General features: G+C 35.0%; 1 protein-coding gene across 50 annotated transcripts in view; it reads right to left on the minus strand.

Annotated features, from left to right (window-relative positions):
- Window positions 1-1,273: 1,273 nt before the first annotated feature.
- NAP1L1 (nucleosome assembly protein 1 like 1) overlaps window positions 1,274-21,401 on the minus strand; it is a 38,929-nt gene continuing 18,801 nt past the window's right edge. For 17 of the 50 annotated variants that reach the window (XM_054238629.2, XM_035257076.3, XM_078336886.1 and 14 more), the window contains 11 exons: window positions 14,515-14,656; window positions 14,177-14,257; window positions 12,671-12,799; window positions 11,616-11,687; window positions 10,361-10,500; window positions 9,801-9,946; window positions 9,687-9,706; window positions 7,228-7,350; window positions 6,467-6,496; window positions 5,918-5,968; window positions 1,274-5,147 (listed from right to left, as the gene is read on the minus strand). In XM_054238629.2, coding sequence (XP_054094604.1) covers window positions 5,112-5,147; window positions 5,918-5,968; window positions 6,467-6,496; window positions 7,228-7,350; window positions 9,687-9,706; window positions 9,801-9,946; window positions 10,361-10,500; window positions 11,616-11,687; window positions 12,671-12,799; window positions 14,177-14,257; window positions 14,515-14,656 — 970 coding nt within the window. In that variant the 3' untranslated portion in view covers window positions 1,274-5,111. Of the gene's footprint in view, window positions 5,148-5,917; window positions 6,244-6,466; window positions 6,497-7,227; window positions 7,351-9,686; window positions 9,707-9,800; window positions 9,947-10,360; window positions 10,501-11,615; window positions 11,688-12,670; window positions 12,800-14,176; window positions 14,258-14,514; window positions 14,657-21,401 lie in introns of all 50 variants that reach the window. The other 33 variants (XM_035257071.3, XM_078336900.1, XM_078336881.1 and 30 more) reach the window with 7 other exon arrangements.

Below are 21,401 nucleotides of genomic sequence, written 5' to 3' on the forward strand. Positions count from 1 at the left end.
AGGTGGGTGGATCACCTGAGTCAAGGCCAGCCTGGCCAACATGGCAAAACCCCTCTCCTCAAAAAATACAAAAATTAGCTGGGGGTGGTGGCACACACCTGTGATCCCAGCTACTTGAGAGGCTGAGTGAGGTGGGAGATCACCCGAGCCAGGAAGGTCAAGGTTGCAGTGAACCAAGATTGCGCCAGTGCACTCCAGCCTGGGCAAATGGAGTAAGACCCTGTCTCAAACAAGTAACAAAAAAATCTTCCATGGAAACATCATCCTCATCCTCACTTGAAATATTCTTAACAGGTGGTTTTCAGTGTTCCAAACCCATTAAAAGGACTTTCACAGCTAACCTTTCTATGGACTGGCCACTGTATTTCTAGTTATTTCAATTCCTTGAATGTGCCCTGAATTGTTCTGTTCTGGGACCTTTGCCTGTATTGCCTCCTGTTCCTCCGCCTGAACTGCTCACTGCTCAGAGGCCTTTCCCCTCACTTCACAAATTTCTACAGATTCTTGCAATCTCAGCTAAAAGCTCTCATACAAATTTTGAGCATTCTGGTAGAAACTATTTTACAACCTCATTAAGTTTTTCAGAGCTGCAATTGCCTAATACATCAGAATGACAAAATTATGAATACTATCAACTCTGGATATGAGATCTGTCAACTTCTGGCACTTACATATTTAATCATACATTTCCAGTTCCTACTTTTTGGCTTTAAGTTAAAAATATGTAAGAAACTGGCCACGTGTGATGGCTCACGCCGTAATCCCAACACTTTGGGAGGCCAAGGTGGGAGGATCACTTGAGGTCAGGAGTTTTGAGACCAGCCTGGTCAACAAAAACCCCATCTCTACTAAAAATACAAAATCAGCTGGGCTTGGTGGTACATGCCTGTAATCCCAACTACTTGGGAGGCTGAAGCACGAGAATCACTTGAACCTGGGAGGTGGCGGTTGCAGTGAGCCAAGATCATGTCACTGCACTCCAGCCTGGGCAACAGAGCAAGACTCTGTCTCAAAAATAAAAATAAAACACATAAGAAACTAAAAAGCATTGCTTCTATTTTATGCAATGTTTTATCCTGGGTTTCAAAATAATAAAACTCAGTTTGTCCACAAAACCTACCAATGCTCAATTTCCAATACAAAAATTAAACAACCAAATTGACTTATTTCACGCCAGCAATCTATTTCTAAATTAACATACCCCATTTCTTCTTTTATTCAGACTCTTGAGAATGACATGATCGTGCCTCAATAACCCACTCTAAGTCAAAAATATTGTAAGTAGAAGATGCGTTTAATAATCCAGTAAATTCATAAAAGCTGAAATCTTAACATAAACCACTGTAAGTCAGAGACTGTCGGTACTAAGGATTTTAGTGAATAATTTCTGTAAACTGGAAAACCTGATAGTTTGATGTCAAAAGGAAGAAACACAAGATACAAGGCATACTGTATTTTTGGAAATATAATACACCGATCAAAATTTCTTATGGATAAACACTTATCCTTAAGTAAAATAATTTCATATACCAACAAGGATATTTCCATTTCTGTAAAGTCATGTAAGTGATCCTTAATCAGGCAAGAACTTGGCTCTTTATCCAGGTTGTATTTTAATATCTGGAGTTTTAATCTAGCATACAAAAATCACCAGTATACATCTCTTAATTGCAGTATTATTTCACCATCACCATTTACATTTACTTTTCAGGTATCAGAGACTTAGTGCTTTAAGTTGCAAATTACCTAAATTATGAACACATATTTTCAAAAACAAAACCAAGCTCATAATTATGTGTATACAGTGCAGAAGATTAAAAAAAAACTGAATTAGCATATATTTTTTTCTAAAGCTCCTATGCAGAACTTATGGTCTTCTGCACTATCAATCTATTCTGTACATTTAAAATAACATTTGTTTTGATTTAAAGTCAAAAATATAAAGGCTTAAATTATTGTAAGACTAACCCATAAAAAGGACTCCAATTTTAAACCAATCCCTGAAACCAAAGCATTCAAATATTTGAACATTAGTTCAATATTTCTACATAGCACGATAAGATTTTCACAAACAGTTACAAGTTTTGTCTTTATTTTTAATAGTGGGAATGGCCTATAATTCAGATAAACCTACAAATTCATACTGTTTATAAACAGCAGTAATATTAATATAAAGTTAATTCCGCTATCTTAGGAGCCTTACCATATCATTAACCTATTCACAGAACAAAAATATTTCTATGAAAGCTAATATATTCTTTCATGTTTGTTTAAGTATGCTAAAACAGAAAATGAGGTAGAATCCCATTTTTCTTTAGTTCCATTCCATAAGCCAATTCCACACAATTATTTTTGCAATCTAAAATAGTGATGCTAATACTGCTTCAGTAAGCTAGATTTACTAATTTAAGAATCCTAAGAAATTATGTGGCTTTCAGACATCTATGTCAAACTATCAACTCATCAATTTGTGGAACACTTACCATTCTTGAATGACCATAAAGCAAACAGTGTTAATTTTTTCTAATCAAAGTTTTCTTTGGAAGTGACTATTATTTCATCATATCTAACAGGCAAAAATGAAACCTACTTGGCAGTCTGCATGGGCTGGTGGAAACTACAACCAAGAGTATGAAGACAAATCTTCAAGTGTCTCAAAAATGTTTGTAGATAACTCAGAATACAATCTATCAGGAACTATAGAATTCCATCTTAGTTTTCAAGTAACAAACTCCATTTAGCAGGGGTAGTAAGGTTGCTCTTAAAATTGTAGATTTAGAGAACATAGTGGCCTCAGCACAAAATAGCTTACTCTTGACATCACTACTCTCCTCTCTTCAAAAAAAGTATACATATTCATTAAAAAAAAAAACACCCAAAATATCACCAGAACATTTTATAAAATTAAATCCAAATTTTATTAAGGATTTCAAGTTACATACTTCAAATTTCTAGAATGGAATGGAATCATTTTGGAACTGGAAAAATGGCATAAACACTGATATCCCCTGAAACGTCAATATTATAAAGAAAATTCCGCAAACCACATCTCCATTATATAACAAGACTAGGTATTATCTACACCGTCACTTTGGCAATAGCTATTTCCTAAAAGAATGAAAAAGATGATTTTGCTACTTCAGTTCATTAAAAATGGGATTCTATCTTTAAAGTTCAGAAAAAGCTGTGTTTAGATGAACTACGGTTACAAAAAAAAAAAAAGCAAGAGTCTCTATCAAAGCAAAGGAAATCATTTAAAATAAAGAGAAAAAAGCTATTATTATTGGTTAAGGATTTCCAGTAGTAAGTTAAAATCTCAGGAGAGGAATGGATAGCACTACATACAATGTGTTCACATTCCAAGACCTTAACACTAACTTCTCAAAAATGAAGTTTTCATTACCTCAAAATAAATTCAATGTAATTTTATTAAGAGCAGGAAATCTAGACCTTCCTCTAACAACAATCCAATAGTCCACCCTTGCTGTCAACAAAAAAAAACTTCAACTCCAAAATTAACAGTAATTAGCCTGAGGTATTGTAAATGTGGCTCTACAGTCTGAAATTTAATGGCATCTTTTGTCAAAAAGTCTTATTTCCACTTTAGTCTCATGACAATACTGTATAGTGCTATCCCTGTAGTATTTACTACAACAGTCATCAAAAATATCTGAAAAAAAATTCTTGGACCTTATGAAATAGTGCATCCAACCACTTCTATAAAAATAGGAGCCACACAAAGATCTAAGAGAGTGCTACCTGCCCAGATCCAGAACAGAGGTACTTAACCTTTGTTTTCCAGTTTAGTTGTCAAAGAGTAATGTGAACAAAATGCTGAGTGTCACACTGGCATTACAAATAGGCCCAAAATTTTGAGCTTGTAATGAGACTGAGAAACATTTTAAGAGATTTAACTCAATATGCCTTAACACATCTATGAGGTAGTTAGGTAAACAGTACTACCCATTTTAATATATAGTAAGCAGAACCATGGGTAAGTGACATACTCATATTTTAAGCAGTAAGAATTAGAAGAAACCACAGAAGCTTTGGGCCTTCTCTCTAGCTCTAACCCAAAGAAAATGAATTTTTTTTAAAGCATCAAATCATTTAAGATTTTCTTCTTTTTTTTATACTTGCTTATTAGTATAGTATCTCTTTCCAAAGCTGGTACCTTTTCTTCAATAATGTGATAAAAACTGAGTATAACCCTTAATTCAAGCTAGGCCTTTGCTTCTACCTGAATTGGTACAAAATTAAGACATTATCTTATAAGAACTAAAATTGTATTTGAAATTTTTATTTTAGGCTGTAAAAACAAGCAAACAAACAACAAATAACTTGAAAATAGGCTTGTCAAATGATGTAAATTCATCCTTTCCAGGGAAGCAGAAAGTAGACCCTACCACAAAGAAAAGATGCTTAGTTAATGGAGGTTAAATTTAAAAGAACAGTTAAATTCAGGCTAACTTCTGAAAATCCTGTTTTATTCACCTCACTGTGGTACCAATAACTATACTGAATCAGGTTACTTTACAATTAACTATGTCACCCATGTAACACAATAATCCATTAACAATCTAATACAGTTATTGGGTGTGGTCATACTGGAAATTCTTAACCATATAGCTGTCTTGCCAATTTTTTTTTAAAATGATGAATTGTCTTAGTATAAGTCACTGCATTTCTGTAACAAAGTAATGAAAGGCACAGCTAATCCAAGCGGACTTAACCCTATCCAACAACCAGCTGAAAAAATACTTTGGTTCTTCAAGGAAAAAATTACGAAAAAAGTATTTCCTTTAACAGCTGTTAATTTTCATAGCTATACGCCAAGAGCTACATAAAAATATTCCAGAAGAACCAAATTATGTAGCAATGAATGAACATGCGTGACAGAATCTGTGCATTCAACATACCTGGCAGAAAAACTAGTTAAAATGCTAGGTAGAACAAATTGGTCTTTAAAATATCAGGTTCCTGTCCTTAAAAAAAAAAAAAAAATTACCTAGTCTACCAAGAAAATACAAAAACATAAGGCTGTAAGTAAATAAGAGTTGTGTTTAGGCTATTACAGTGCAGGTTATCCTCAAGGCCACATACATCCTGCTTCACTGCTGCTTGCACTCTGCTGGGTTTTGATCCTTCTGTTAAAGGAAAACAACAAGTCAATCTATCTTCTTCTACCTGCTTCAGTGAATTTCTCAATAGTAATTACTGCCTTAATTATAACAGTAGCTCACTGTTGTCAAAAAAAAAGGGGGTATAGGACAATGAATAACAAAATTATTCATTTTATTAGCAAGTCACTGAAATGCTAAAATCAAGCTCAAACTTTACACTGTAGAATTAACTCCATAAAATGTGACATATACTAAACCATAATCTTAAAAGATAAAATTACCAAGCAATTAATGTTAGTTATATTAGCAATCAGCTTTGCTTTTGCCTCAGGAATAACTAGGACTCTCAGGGACTGAATAAGAGTAGCTGGAAGGATTTAACAAACTCCACTGCTCCCCAGTTCCGGAACACTCCTGCAATCAGATCTTTCAAAACCCTTTGTTTAAAAAACTTTCCTTAGGAAAAAATCTAAAATAACATGCAATCATTTTTTCTAATGCATAAAAACTGTTATAATTCGTCTCATTAAAATAGAATCCTAGAGTTCGCTGTGCCTGAAACTACAGAAAGTACAAAGCCCAAGCCAAAAACAATGTTTTTTAGAAAAACGTCCACTGAAATTATGTGTACTGTTCAAAATGCCAGTGGGACTGAAAAAAGAAAAAGTTATCCAGCCAATAGGCTTTATTTACTAAAGACTTTAACAGAGAGAAATAAACTTGATATTCAGAAATACCAACTCTTACTTTAGTCTGTCTTAAATTTAATAGAAAGCAGCACTAATTTTGCTCACCTTCGGGTCATAGTCTGGATCATTTTCCTCATCTCCTTCTTCTTCCCCTTCCTATATTAAAGTTCAAAATGCATCCATGAAGTATGTACATAGTAGGTAAATTGGCTCATAATGTAGGGAAAATTTAATACAAGTTACTCTACGGGTCAACAGATTTTCATGATTACAGAGTCTGATGATAATACAATTTAATCTGAAAGCTTCTAATATGAAAAATTTCCCAACACAACTTGAGACATCCAGACAGCTTTTATTGAAAATAGTTACTGCAGCCAACGTTGAAAAAGTTTACTGCAGCTTTTGACTTCTTCAAAGAGCTGATAACCCTGCAGCAGAACAAAATTATTTGAAATAAAAAAATGTTGCTGAGTTTTGCAATTTATTTATTGAAACCTTATACATACATTGTTTGGCTGTAGAATTCTAAAATCATATTTTCCAAAATGTTTTTTATCCCAAATCACAGAATGATTATAGCAAAGGAATACATAAGTCATTCAATTTGCTTCTCAATGTGTTAAACATATTTGCTCATTTGGTAAACATTACCTCATCCGCTTCTTCACCTTCTTCATCATACTGAAAAGGAAAAACAGCGTTTGAGTGAAAGTAACACACATTTCAGAGTAGCATTAGTAACATTCATCACTGTGTAAACTAGTATCTCAAAAGAAAAAACCTACTTTCCTATCAAGGGGTTGATTATAAATTAAAACACATACTAGATGCAAGAATCACTCAGCTGACTGCCAATTTATAAAACTAAAGAACAGAGTACAATCGTGGATAAAGTATGATCAGACAACTATTACTGCATATATTACTCACCCACACCTAAGTGTGGAATGCACTGTACAAAAAGGACCTAAACCCTACTCTTAACAACTGCCACTGAGCAATAAACATATCCAAAACATCTACATGCAGCCTAATCTTAACCTACTCATCACTCAATATTACCTTGAATGAAAATCTATGCCTCCCAGTAAACATTTTCTTGTACACTAAAAAAAGTCCTAGTTCTGTGAAGTCAAGGCAAGAGCACAGATATATAGCACTAACCAAACATAAAAGTTTCACAAACTCAGAACAATCTTATTAGCAGAAAATTAAAAGCTAAGATAAATGAATCCAAAAATCCTAAGGAGACATACTTAAAATCCAGAAAAGCTACATACAGAACATCAGTAATTAGCCTAATTTTGAATTATATTACGTCTTGCTTCTTAAAAATTAAATTTTATCTATTTCCCATTCTGACCACTATACTCTCACTCAATTATTTCTTTGCAGGATTCAAATTCACTTACATCATCATCATCATCTTCAATAGCTTCTCCAGTAAAGTATAACACTGATCTTGGGATTATACGCTCACGTAAAAAGTGACCAATTTCGAAGTCTGCAGCAAGGATAGCTTCAGCATCATCATCCTATTTTTAAAGGAAAACAAAAGAAGAAAATTTAGGAATAACTTAATTTGTTACTTAATTTGGCACATGTAAGACTCTTAGAGGCTGGGTGTGGTGACTCGTACCTATAGTACCAACACTTCAGGAAGCCAAAATGGGAGGATCATTTGAGCCCAGAAGTTCAAGACCAGCCTAGACAATGTAGTGAGACCCCTATCTCTACAAAAAATAACAATTAGCTGGGCATGGTGGCACAAGCCTGTAGTCTCAGCTACTTGAGAGGCTGAGGTAGGGGAATTGCTGGAGCCCAGCAGCTTGAGGCTGAAATAAGCTGTGATCACATCACTACACTCTAGAGCCTGGGCAACCAAAAAAAAAAAAAACCGATGATGAAAGGAAGAAATCCTCAACTTTACTTTTTACTTTCCATTATTTTTCTCACACCATGTTTAACAAATGATTTGCCATTTCTAAATTTCCTTAATAATTTTTCCAAGTTTTTAACAAAAACAAAATTAAGTTAGCAGACCAGTATGAATACTAAGGAAATTGTGAAGAATAAAAATTAGAACTGCTTACTTAGTTCTTGCCGGTTTAAACAAAAATATGTAAAAGCAACTGTTACATATGTCTGAAATTTTCCTTTTAAAATATTGAAAACATCAAATAGATAAACACACAAAAAAAACCCTCAGGTTATTGTAGGTAACATTGTTAAGTACATAGCAAATAGAAAGACAATAACCACAGAGGATCACTTATACTTCCTAAAAGACAGTACCCAAAGAGCTGTACAGTTTTAAGTCTAGTAATCCCAAATGAGATAGAGTACTAGTTCAGAAAGACAATATACTAACTAAATCAGATATCCCTAGCACTTTTCTTTTTTAGAGACAGGATCTCACTGTGTTGCCCAGGCTGGCCTCAAATGATCCTTCCACCTCTGCCACCACAGCAGCTGGGATTACAGGTGCCTGAAGCTTAGGATTTCTATTTAATGACAAAGCACAGGGCACAAGTGGGTCTGACATTATTCACAATTAAAACAATCCCACTTTGGGCCGGGTGTGGTGGCTCACGCCTGTAAACCCAGCACTTTTGGAGGCTGAGATGGGTGGATCACAAGGTCAGAAGTTCAAGACCAGCCTGGCCAACGTGGTGAAACCCCATTTCTACTAAAAATACAAAAATTAGCTGGGCATGGTGAGGGCACCTATAATCCCAAGCTACTCAGGAGACTGAAGCAGGAGAATTGCTTGAAACAGGAAGGCAGAGGTTGCAGTGAGCCAAGATCATGCCACTGTACTCCAGCTTAAGCAAAAGAGCAAAACTCCACTTCAAAAAAATAAATAAAAATTTTAAAATCCCACTTTAAGTTCTATGATACTAAACAATGAACACACCCTCTGTGAATTTTATGAATCTTTGAGCCAAAAATATAATCTAATAAATAAAAAAGTCCAAAAGGGCGGGGGCGGGGAGGGATTCAAATCACAGGTGGAAGTTTTCTATCTATAACTAACACTGTTTTGTCATCAATATTTAGTAACAAAAAAAAAAACTTGAACACAAACTCCAACCCATCCATTGATATGAAAACAGTGTGACGCTCTATCTTAATACTTAAAGTAGTTCTTCTCGCCTAAAATTCATACTGCTTTGTATTTCCTTTCATTGCCCTACAAGCCAAGCCAGAAATACTTGCTTTTGCCTTTTGCAGATTTATTCTAAGCCTTTGCCAAGATTCCAATTCAAAAGTATTGTTTAATTTCTAATTCCACATGTAAAAACTATTTAAACTATCTCAGTTAATTTAAATTCAAACCCTGTCCAAAAGAAAATCAAATTGAAAATATACCTGCCCTACCTTGTATGTACAGACTTTCTTTAAGGTTGTTCCTCAGTTCAGGCTATATGGCAGCAACGTTTCATAGTTCTTTGCCATATGCAATATACATGAACATACACAGTCACGATATGAAACCGTATTTACATTGGAATAACAAATACAGGAATGAATTCTAACCATAGTGTAGCTAGGAATGTAAGAGTATAAATGACCTAATACATTCTGGTTTTACTAAGGAAGACATAGTTTTGAAAAGTTAAATCCCTCACATCAATATTTGTAAGTCTCAAAAGAAAGAAAACCTTAAGCTTTTTAATCTCAGTGTTTCTCAGCAGAGGCACTGATATCATTTTGAATGGAACAATTTTTGAGATCGAAAAAGCTTGCTTCATGCATTGTAGGCCTCAGAACTCAATGTAACAACCACCCCACTCTCTACTTTTGAAATTCAGTGCTTTAATTTCAAATATAGTAAACAATTCAATAAACAAATAACAATTCAACTTACCAGATCTCCACTCTCGGGAACTGCAAAATTGAGAAAAGAAATTAAAATAAATAAGATGCTGAACAATGCTTACTATAAAACCACCATTAATACTTAGGCAAAAATATTATTTACCTTCAGGAGGGGCAAAAAAATTAAAGAAAGAGTCATTGGAAACTGTTTTAGTCACAGTACGAACTGTCCCGCGTCCCTTGTGTTTCTGCTTCTTCTTAATGGTTTTCAAAGTGACATTCTTTCCTTTTTTCCAATCTATCTGACACCTTGCAAAACAAACAAAAATCTATCACAACTGACAATCTTTCAATTGCTAAACTTTTAGAAGTAAATATTACATTTAGATTTCAAATTTTAGAAGGGTGAATTGCTTCAAGTGTTTTCTATAGCAGTATGAAGGGAAAAATTTTATTCCTAAGCAAATATTTAAAATAAACATATTTACAATTATCATAAACACACAGTATGATTTAAAGAAGCATTCCTCTGCAGAAATATATGTGAGACAGTCACGGGCCCAAGGAGGATTATAGGAAAATTGATAAGCACTTCTCAGAAAACATCTTACCAAAATGTTCAGAGACAGACTATGTACATACATATGTAACTGGAAATAAGTATACAAATAAAGTATAACAAAAATAAAAAACATTTTATTAAGGTAGTAAAATTAAACTCACCCTGTACAACCCATAATTTCTGGTCCATCAAAAGAAAAGGGATCAGAATCATCTGGTTCTGACCTCATCCTATATGTCTTTGTCAGCACTTCATTTGTAAAATACTCATTGGGTTCAAAGTGAAATTCTAAGACAAAACTCTGGGGGGAAGAGGAATAAAAATCAGTTAATTACCCACTTCATAAATTTCACCACTTTAGTAAATGCAGCTAAATCTGTGTTTTTTATAAACATACATAATATTCTAAGTGATAGTGTTTTTTCTACTCTGAAATACAATTTTTTTTTTTTTGAGACAGAGTTTTGCATTGTTTAAAGACAGTTTTACATTTCCAGGCTGGAGTGCAGTGACACAATTTCAGCTCACTGCAACCATTGCCTCTCAGATTCAAGTGATTCTTGTGCCTCAGCCTCCCAATTACCTGGGATTACAGGTGTGTGCCATCATACTCAGCTCATTTTTGTATTTTTAGTAGAGATGGGGTTTTACTATGTTGGACACAGTCGTCTTGAACTCCTGACCTCAAGTGATCTGCCCACTCAGCCTCCCAAAGTGCTGGGATTACAGGAGTGAGCCACCGAGCCTGGCAGTGAAATATTTTATGGGACAGACTGTCAGATAAGCCCTGGATTATTTTTAAATCAAAACGAGGTACAAATTAAACTGAATAAAGCTTAGTTTCAATTTACAACTACTAAATAATTAACATGTTTACACAATAGGCTAGGCACACCTAAATATTGTCTCCCTTACTCCTTCCAACTACCCCAGGAATTAGGCTTTTAAATACAGACTAAACGTGAACTTGACACAGAAAAAGCCCAACCATAGGCTATATAGGAATAATAGCCTATATTCCTATTAGTTTTGCCCACAGTTGACATTAATACTGTGGTTTGGTGGACACACCATTGGCTGATTTTTCCTTATAGGGAGTGGGCATCCTCTAACATCATCAGTTTTATGTAATTCCTCTAAGCTCATGCCTTTTAATACAGAAAAAGTACTTATTCATGTTCGCTTGGCATTATTTTTATCTACTTATCCAGGAACAAGGATAGTCTGTGTTTCAAACAGTTTATGTTCAGAGGGAGGAAAAGGAATAAATACTGCCTCACAATTAGCAACATCCAAATATTTATTCACTACAACAAAGAGCACCAACCTTCCGCTTGAATGTTATCTTTTCAAAAGTTTCTATTTATCTACCTGTAAGCATGTTACAAAACTATAAATATTTCAAAGTTCTTTTACCATAGGCTGGCCAGCATCTGAGAACTTCACTTTAATATCTTTCAAGTGCTTCAGAATAGGTTCATCATGTTCCTTCAAATTAAAAATAAAAAAATGAGTATCTAACATGGCATTTGAGAGCTGTGTTCTGTTACTACACAGATACAAGCTTACTGAGATGTATTTTAAAGTAGTTTTGTATAGTAATTATGAACCTTAAGACTTACTCTCCAGGTTATGGCTAATACTAAAGCTAATTTATACTGCAGTTCTATTGCCACTGGTAGAGAAAAAGTGTCCAAATAGACAACTAAATCATTAAATAGGACAAAAAAAAAATCAAAATCAAGTCTAAATAAGGCATATTTGCTTTAAAAATGTTTCCTGATTATAACTGCTGCCTTTTCCAGCTGCCTGTTCCCTTCTTCCTGCTTGATCCTCTTCTACTTTGCTAAGTAGAACTGTACTAAGCAGTAATTGTGTGGAGATCATTTCTTTTTCTCCATGTAACTTCCAACAAGGACAAGACAGGGCAACATGTACTACTACAACGTACACGGCAGTGGCTCACTGAAGAAATGCTTAAAGCAGTTTCCCAAAGAAGGTGACAACCATCATGGTTTGCTAGAGAATGTAACCATTGTGAATGAGTTTAACATCTTTATAGCATTCTTTCAAAATGCAAATTTCTCCTGGAAGAGTTGTTTCAGATTGAAAAAGGTTGTTTGGGGTAAGTGGGGGGGGGGGTTAGTTGCATTAATTGCAGCTGTAAGATTAACTTTCCCACCATACTTCCACACTAAACTGGTAAAGACAGAAGCCACAGGGTTATGAGAAAACAGTTGATAATGAGCAATTATCAATGGGACCATTTCATTATCTCATTTTTTAAAATAAACTGTAATTTATTTGATTACATTAATCAAAGCTGTAATTTCCCTTCAACAGATATTAGCTGTTTCAAAAGTAAGCAACCATTCTAGAAAGATCAACACTGAGGAGAACAGTCATCACGCCATTTAAACTTCACAGGTTTACCCTTGAAAGTAAACTGGTACATTTATGAATAAAATTACCTGAACCATATCACTGAGCAAGTCAACATTCTTAAAAACCGTTAACCAAAATTCAGGAATTCCTTTGGGGTCTTCTTTTTCTTCATCCTTTTTCTCATCTTCAATCTTGGCCTTTTCTTTCAATTCCTCCTTGATAAGTGACAGCATATATTATTTAATACACAGATTAGGCCTCTTGATAAAGTAGCAAACGTATAAAAACTAAAAAGCATACAGTCACCAGATTATTACCTTCAAAGTTCTAGTCTACCTGTGTAAACGTGTATAACACTGCTGTTACCCATAACAAACCTTAATCCCATGAAAATGACTGCTACCACACCCCTCTGAAGAGAACCACTAAGATGACCAAGATCTGTAGGAAAAACCCTTTCAGTGAAAAAAAAAAATTTTTAACTCATTAAAAATCAAAACTTAAGCATAGTAAACAAGAAAAGCAATATTAACTTGGTCCAATGCCTCATGCCATGGTGTTCTTAATCAAAATATTACATTCTCTTTACCAAACAACATAAAATAGCAATGCTAGAGAGGTGGAACACTTCACAGCACTGAATGTGAATCACAGCTTTGCCATTATTCATTGTGGGGAAGTCACTTAGAAGCCTCCATTTCTTCACTTGAAAACGGCAACAATCCTCAGCCTATCATGAAGTTAAAAAAGAAAAGCATATAATGAACCTACAAACTAAAAACTATAGGCCAGGTGTGGTGGCTCATGCCTGTAATCCCAGCATTTGGGAGGCTAAGGCGGGCAAATCACTTAAGGTCAGGAGTTCGAGACCAGCCTGACCAACATGACGAAACCCCATCTCTACTAAAAATACAAAAAATTGACTAGTCATGGTGGTGCACACCTGTCATCCCAGTTACTGGGAGGCTGAGGCAGGAGAATTGCTTGAACCCAGGAGGTGGAGGTTGCAGTGAGCCGAGATCACATCACTGCACTCCAGCCTGGACAACTGAGTGAGACTCAAAAAACTATAAAAACAGGCTGAGCACAGTGGCTCAATGGTTCAAGTCCATAATTCCAACACTTTAGGAGTCTGAGGTAGGAAGACTGCTTGAAGCCAGGAGTCCAAGACTAGCCTAGGCAAGAAGACTCTGCCTCTACAAAAAAATGTAGAGATTAAACTGGGCATGGTAGCATCAGACAGTCCTAGCTACTAGGAAGGCTGAGGTGGGAGGATAGCTTGAGTCCAGGAGTTTAAGGCTGCAGTGAGCTATGATCATGCCAGTGCACTCCAGCCTGGGCAAAACCCTGTCTCTTAAACAAAAAAACTATAAAATGCAAGGAAATAATGACTTTTTGAGCACAGATGGTGGTGCCACGTTGAATAATAGCTCATCTGCACTATCATTCTTAAAAAAAGGAAAAATATTTCCTAGGTATAAAAATATAACTGATTATGTAATATTGTAGTCCATCATTAAATGCTAAAATTTCTGACAAGTTGTAAGATTTCATCATCTAAAAAATACACTAAAATAAAAGATGATACTAACCGAAATCTCATCTTCTTCATCTGGTTTCCATTCACATTCTTCTTCCGTAGGTTCATAAATTGCATTAATGATCTCAAATCGCTAAAATGATTTAAAAAAAGGCTGAATAACAACACTGGCATCCAAGCTAAAACCAGTGGTTTCTCACTAAGTAGTCTTATAAATTTAACAAATGCATACCACAACCTTAAGTGCTATTATTGATAGATCCTCCAAGTGCCCCTAATAACAATTTCAATGAGAGTTCTAAAGACCAAGCTCTTCCAAGTCTGCTTATATTTCCAGAATTTGTATTCTAGAATGTTAGATAAATTAAACTAATTAGGAGAAAGCATTACCTTATCAAATAGAGGCTGATAGAGAACAGCATACTTCCTTTCAAGATCGTGAACTTCCTCATAGAATTTGGCTTCTATCTGTGCACATTTAACTTGCAGGTTTTTGAGAGCATTCACTCGTCTTTTAACTACCCTAGGCAGGCTGAAAGGTTAGAAACCAGTTACATAGCATCATAGTAAAATGGAAGTCACACTTCTTTTGTCATACTGAAACTGAAGCATCAGAGTTAGTAAATGACAGGTTTTTTTTTATCTGAGGCAAAAGAAAGATTCAAAGCAAATAAAAACCAAATAAATATGAATATAGTGACCCATTGGCTACAAAATATTTCAAAAGTAGCAATGAACTAGGTAAATTAATAAAGATGATGCAAATCATACTGCCAACCCTAAATCTTTAACCAAGTGTTGGACTTGTCATTGCTGAAGTCATGGCCTGACCATCTTGGTTCTAAGAACAATGATTACTCGGATTTTTCTTTTACATATATCTCACCTATACAAGTTATTAGGAAAAGGAAGGGAGCATAAGTATATTAGGAAAAAGGACAAGATCCCACACACCATTATTTTATTTTAGTCTCCATATTTCATCAGGAATTAGTAATTACATTATTAAATAAGAGTATAACATACCATAAAGAGGAGACATGTATTTTTTAAATAACAGCTTTAGGCCATGTGCTATGGCTCAGACCTTGTAGTCCTAGCACCTTGAGAAGTTGAGGAGGGTGGACAGCTTGAGCCCAAAAGTTCAAGATGAGCCTGGGCAAAACCCTGTCTCTATAAAAAATACAAAAATTAGCTGGGTGTGATGGTGCATGCCTGTGGTCCCAGCTACCTGGAAGGCTAAGATTATAGGATCACCTGAGCCTGGGATGTTGAGGCTGAATGGAGTGAGACTGCACCATCACTGCACTCCAGCCTGGCTAAGAGAATGAGACTGTCAAAAATAAGTAACAGCTTTGATGAGATAAAATTAACACACCATACAATGCACTGTGAAGCACTGTTTTTTTTTTTTTTTTTTTAACTTTTATTTTAGGTTTAGGGGTATATGTGAAGGTTTGCTGTACAGATTATTTTATCACCCAGGCATTAAGCCCAGTACCCAATACTTATCTTTTTTACTCATTTCCTTCCTCCCACACTCCATTCTCAAGTACCTACAGTGTCTGTTGTTTCCTTCTTTGTGCTCACGAGTTCTCATCATTTAGCTCCTACTTATAAATAAGAATGGGCAGTATTTGGTTCTCTGTTCATGTGTTAGTTTGCTAAGGATAATAGCCTCTAGCTTCATCAATGATCCCACATAATCTCCTTCTTTTTATGGCTGCAGAGTATTACCTGGTGTATATGTACCACATTTTCTGTATCACCATCTGTCACTGATGGGCATTTAGGTTGATTTCATGTCTGCTACTGTGAATGGGGGGACTGATTTTTTAAAATTATAAACACTAAGTTATGAATCTCCTAAAGAATGATTAAACCTCTCTAACAATAAATGTTCACACTTAAAATGTATGTAACTTCAGGTAAACTATGCAACAGATACAAAATCCAGGTTAAAATTTCTTGCCACAAACTTCTGTAAATCAAGTAATTTATTTACTTAGCCACTACTTTAAGACTATCAGAAATAAAAAACAAACACTTAAAGATATCAACTTTCTATTTCTGTTAATTATAAGCAAAAAGCATGATTCTGCCAAGGCAGTGAACTAGCATGGGCTTCTGGCTTTTTTTGCCCCCTCAAAAAGCTATCCCTAACAACTTCAGAACCGAGAATGAAGCAACTTACTTCAGGCACATACACACCATAAGCAATTTCAGGTAAGACTGGAGGTTGTGTTTAACTGGTACAGGGTAACCAACAACATAGAGAGGGAATGGCCACAGCAGGCAGCAGTGCAGACAGACTGGAAGATAGCATTTCTGCAAGAAAGTTTCTTAAGTTCTGCTCCTGCCTTGCAACAATCATTGCCTGCCACCTTCACCCTTCACAAGAGCCCAATGCCAGGGTTCCTGAAATAACATGAAGAGTTGATGAAAGCTGTACCAGTTCAAAGCCCTCAAACATGCATTTAATCCAATCTAGGAATAATAAATCAGACAACCAAAGGAGACTGGTACCCATCCCTACCAAGCACACCATAAAAATTGCCTGGATTGGCAGCAAACTTGGTCTAAGGCAACTAGTGCTCTACTACTTAGGTTCACCCTGCGCCCTTCTCCGTGTCAGACCTTCATTTCTCTCTAAAAATCAATTAAGGTCACTGATATTGCCTAATGTGCCGGAGCTCAAAGGCAAAAATAACTAGACATTTCAAGAGTACAATTTCTATGAAAGAGTCAAATTGTCATCTGAAGCAGCATTATTAGGCAGAGAATTTAAACAAGAATGCAAATATAGAGATGAGGAAGAACATGCAACAAGACCAAGAAATCTAAAACAGAGTGGGAATGTTAAGTAAGAAAAATACAGTAACTAAAATAAGCAACAAATAAGAGAAACAGGATAGATTCAACTGAAGGTAAGTCCATGATGTTGAAAAGTTCTACTAGAAGGCAGCATGAAAGACAGATGGAAAATAGAAAAGCTGAGATACGGATGACAAAAGTAGCAACAGCTAACAAACAGAGAAAGGGTACAATACTTAATAAATGAGAATGATAAATTTCTCAAAATTAAAGCAATATAAAAATCCTTACTCTGCTTCCTAGACGTGTTAATGAGATTTATGAGTATCAAAGACAAAAGAAAATCCTAAAGGTGTCCACTGAAAAAGAATAACCTACAAAGAAAAAGGAATCAGACTAACAGGCATTAAAAGAAACACTGAAATACAGAAAAAAAAAGTGTACTTTATAAGAATTTTGAATTTACTATTTCATAGCCAAACTATTATTCAGATATAAAAGCAAGACGAAAATTTTATCAGGTATACCAGGCTTTAGGTTTGCTACAGATACTCACTATATATTACTAAAAGCAACTTTTGAGGAAGTTTTAAAAAAAAAATCCAGGAGATTCTATTTAAGGTATGGGTGGGGTCAAATATCTTGGTAAATTTCTTGCCTTGAAGGGAAAATAGAAAATAGAGGGCCGGAGAAAGCACATTTGTAAATATAGATATTGGTAAATTTAAGAAACCAATAGGAGCAAATAAACTTAGATATTAGGTTATAAGCCACTACCATATTAACAAAAACCAACACATTAACTTTGGAACCAGCAGGAGACGACTTGGTCTATCCAATGGGAAGCAGAAAAGAAGGAAGAAAGACCCGAAGTAAAATAAATTAAAAAACAGAGCAAGACGGCAGCATACATCCAAAAATACAACTTTTAAGAAATGTAAAGTTAGACTTACTAATAATAAAGAAGCAAATATTGAGGCCGAGTGCAGTGGCTCATGCCTGTAATCCCAGTACTCTGGGAGGCCCAGGCAGGTGAATCGCCTTAACGCAGGAGTTCAAGACCAGCCTGGGCAACATGGCGAAACCCCATCTCTACAAAAATATAAAAATTAGCCAGGCACAGTGGTGCATGCCTGTAGTCCCAGCTACTTGGGAGTCTGAGGCAGGATAACTGCTTGAGCCCAAGGCTGAGGCTGCAGCAAGCCATCATCGTGCCACTGCACTCTAGCCTGGATGACAAAGCAAGACACTGTATCCAAAAAAATAAAAGCAAATATTGATACTAGAGAAAAACACAAAGACAGAAAAAGACATACTAGGTTAAAGGTTAAAAAAAAAAAGGCTGGAGTAATGGTTCATGCCTGTATTGCCAGCACTTGGAAGACCAACATGGGAATTATCATTTGAGCTGAGCCCAAGAGTTTAAGACCAGTCTGGGCAACACAGTGAGAACCCATCTCTACAAAAATAATAGCCAGGCATGGTGGTTATGTACCTGTGGGTCCCAGCTACTTGGGAGGCAGAGGTGGGACTATCACAGTTAGCCATGACTGTGCCACCACACTCCAGTGTGGGTCATAGAGCAAGACCTTGTCAAAAAAGCTAGGGATAGTTATTGAAATATCAAATAGAAATTATGGCCAAAAAAAAAAGATAAAATACAAAGGAAGACATATATCAGTAAAATGACACAAGAGAACAAGAAATGTTCTCATAAATATCATACACCTAATATGGCTTCAAAATATTTCAATCTACAAGTGACAGAAAAACTGCCAGTCAAGTAAACAACGAATAAGCAGAAATAGAGAGAAGCTGAAGAATATAATAAGCTTGAGCTATTAATTTCAGCATGCAGATCTTCAATCAACATTTACAAAAATAAGAGTATTAATTAAGGCCATAAAAAACACAAATGAACAAATAAAAATCAAATAAATTAAGCATTCAATTTTAAAAACTGGAAAGAGTAACATAGAGCAAACCTAAAAAAGAGTAACATTAATGCCAGAAACCAGACAGCAGCAATAACAAAAGACAAAATGGAAAGGGAAAAGCAAAATTAATATTTTAAGAAATTAATAAGATTAAGACAACAACTAGCAGAATTAAGATGCAAAATACAGATTATAAAAACCAGATTTTTAAGACTATTGTAAACGATGTACTAATCAATTTTAAAACTAGATAAGTGCGTACATGTTTAAAATATAAAACTCCAAAACTGATGAGAGAACTTGAATAAATTAGTATGTTTAAAAAAAAAAAATTCTCCAAAACTCCTCAGGACCTCTACTTCCCAAACTCTAAAGGCCCAAAGTTAATTGTTTCAGGAAAGAAAAGTTGTTTCTTTCCTGAAGCAACTTGTATTAGATAAGAATTAACTGTTTTTGGGGTAGGACTCTTCTAAAAATTTACTTTGGGCCTTTGGAGTTTGGGAAGTAGAGGTCCTGGGGAGTTTTGGAGAATTTTTTTTCAAAACATACTAATTTATTCAAGTTCTCTCATCAATTTTGGAGTTTAAAAGGAAAGAAAATAAAGGAAAAATAAAAAATAAAGTAGCTCCATTCATTTCATTAGGCAATTGTATTTCTGATTCCAAAAACCAGTTAAATGTTACCACTTCCTGAAAGTTTCTTCATCCACATACATACATGCATGCACACAACAAAAGTTTATTTCACTAACAAGTAAGAATCATAAAATTCAATTACTCAACAATGTAACGATAACACGTCATGATTCAATTTACTACAAGAATGCAAGGCTAGTTTGATATCCAAAATCAGTATTTCCAAAACAAAAACATACATTTACTATTTACTTACTATAGGGAAGGGAAAAGTTCGATAGAGCATCTTAATTGATATATTTTTTAAAAAAAGTTCAGAATAAAAAAACAATAAATAGGCACTGAATTTAATGGAGATTTTATATTCATTCCCAATACGAATGGAAATAAGACTAACACAGTAGTAAAAGTCCTGGTAATATTGTAAAGAAAATTATGTGGCATAATGTAATGTGGAAGAACAGAGCTAAAACTGCCATTATTTGCAGATAAAATCTTCTGACGGGGGCCAAAACAGAACGCATTACTACAATAAGTTTAGCAAGGTTACTGGATACAAGAGCAACTCAAATAAAAAAAAAAGCAACAATCCTCTGTACATCAAGAACAGCCAAACAAACAATAAAAAAGATGCTATTCACAACAGCCACACAAAATATACAGAAATTAACTTAACCAACAGACTCTATGAAGATAACTTTGAAACTAAAGACACAGAATGTGACCTGAAGAACTATGTGGATGAGACAATATTTTAAAAATGTAATTCTGTCAATCTATAAATCCAATGTAATTCCTAACAAAGTTTTAAGGTTTTTTGCTTGTTGACAACCCTGATAAACTGTCAAAAATGTGAATAATTGTGTTGGGGGAGAAGTGTAAAAGGATGCAACCTGCCCTGCTAAATATTAAGACATGCTTGCTATAAAGTTATAGTAATCAAGTGTGACAATGACAAGAGACAAAAAGACCAACACAACAGAAGAATGCTGCTCAAAGACAAACACAGGTGTTTACAACTTGACAAACACAGGTGTTCACAACTTGATATGCAATGAAGGTAGGTGGTACCCTAAATGGGGGAAAAGAATGGATTGTTTAGTGAATAGTGTTATAAAAACTAGCTCATGTCATTGGAGGAGGACCCCCCCACCCAAATTAAGCCAACCTAGCTCATTAAAAAAATGAAGCAGAAGAAAAGGGAATAGGAAGCTTACATATATCAAATATAAAAGTAGACTCTAGAGGGATTTAAGACCTAAATATAAAAGGTAAAACTATTCAATAGGAAAAGTAGCAGGACCAGGAGGGACTTCTCAAAACAGTTTCAAAAGCACAAGTCTTAGGGCAAAGTATTTTACTAAAATAAAACTTGTTTACCAGAGAACTCCATGGATAAAATTAGTAGAAATGACACATTATTTAGAATGCCTAAAAACAGATCAGGCAGTAATATTTAGAATACAAAGACTTTTGCAAAGCATTAAAAAAGTAGTAATCCGAACAGGATGGGAAAAGGGTACCAATGAGCAACCGAAAAGGCTCACAAGCATTATGAAGAAAAGCTGCTCATTAGGAATCATAAAATACAAATAAGACAAAATGAGTCTGCATCTCTTAGACTGATTTAAAAATAAAAACAAAAAGACCACAAAGCTGGATGGTACTAATTGTTGGCAGACATAAAGATAAATCCATCTTCTTGCACTGGGTATACAGTATTTCTGGAAATCATGCTAGAAGTATAATACTTAAAGGCTTACATACTCTATGTAGAAAGTGGCAATCGCACTGCTGAATACACATCTCAAAGAAATTCTTACACAGTTCCTTTACAGGACATGTATAAAGATGTCCATCACAATTCATGTTGATAAAGAAGTCCATCATA

This window comes from Callithrix jacchus, chromosome 9, assembly GCF_049354715.1.
Source record: "Callithrix jacchus isolate 240 chromosome 9, calJac240_pri, whole genome shotgun sequence".
In the NCBI taxonomy this organism is placed as follows: Eukaryota; Metazoa; Chordata; class Mammalia; order Primates; family Cebidae; genus Callithrix; species Callithrix jacchus.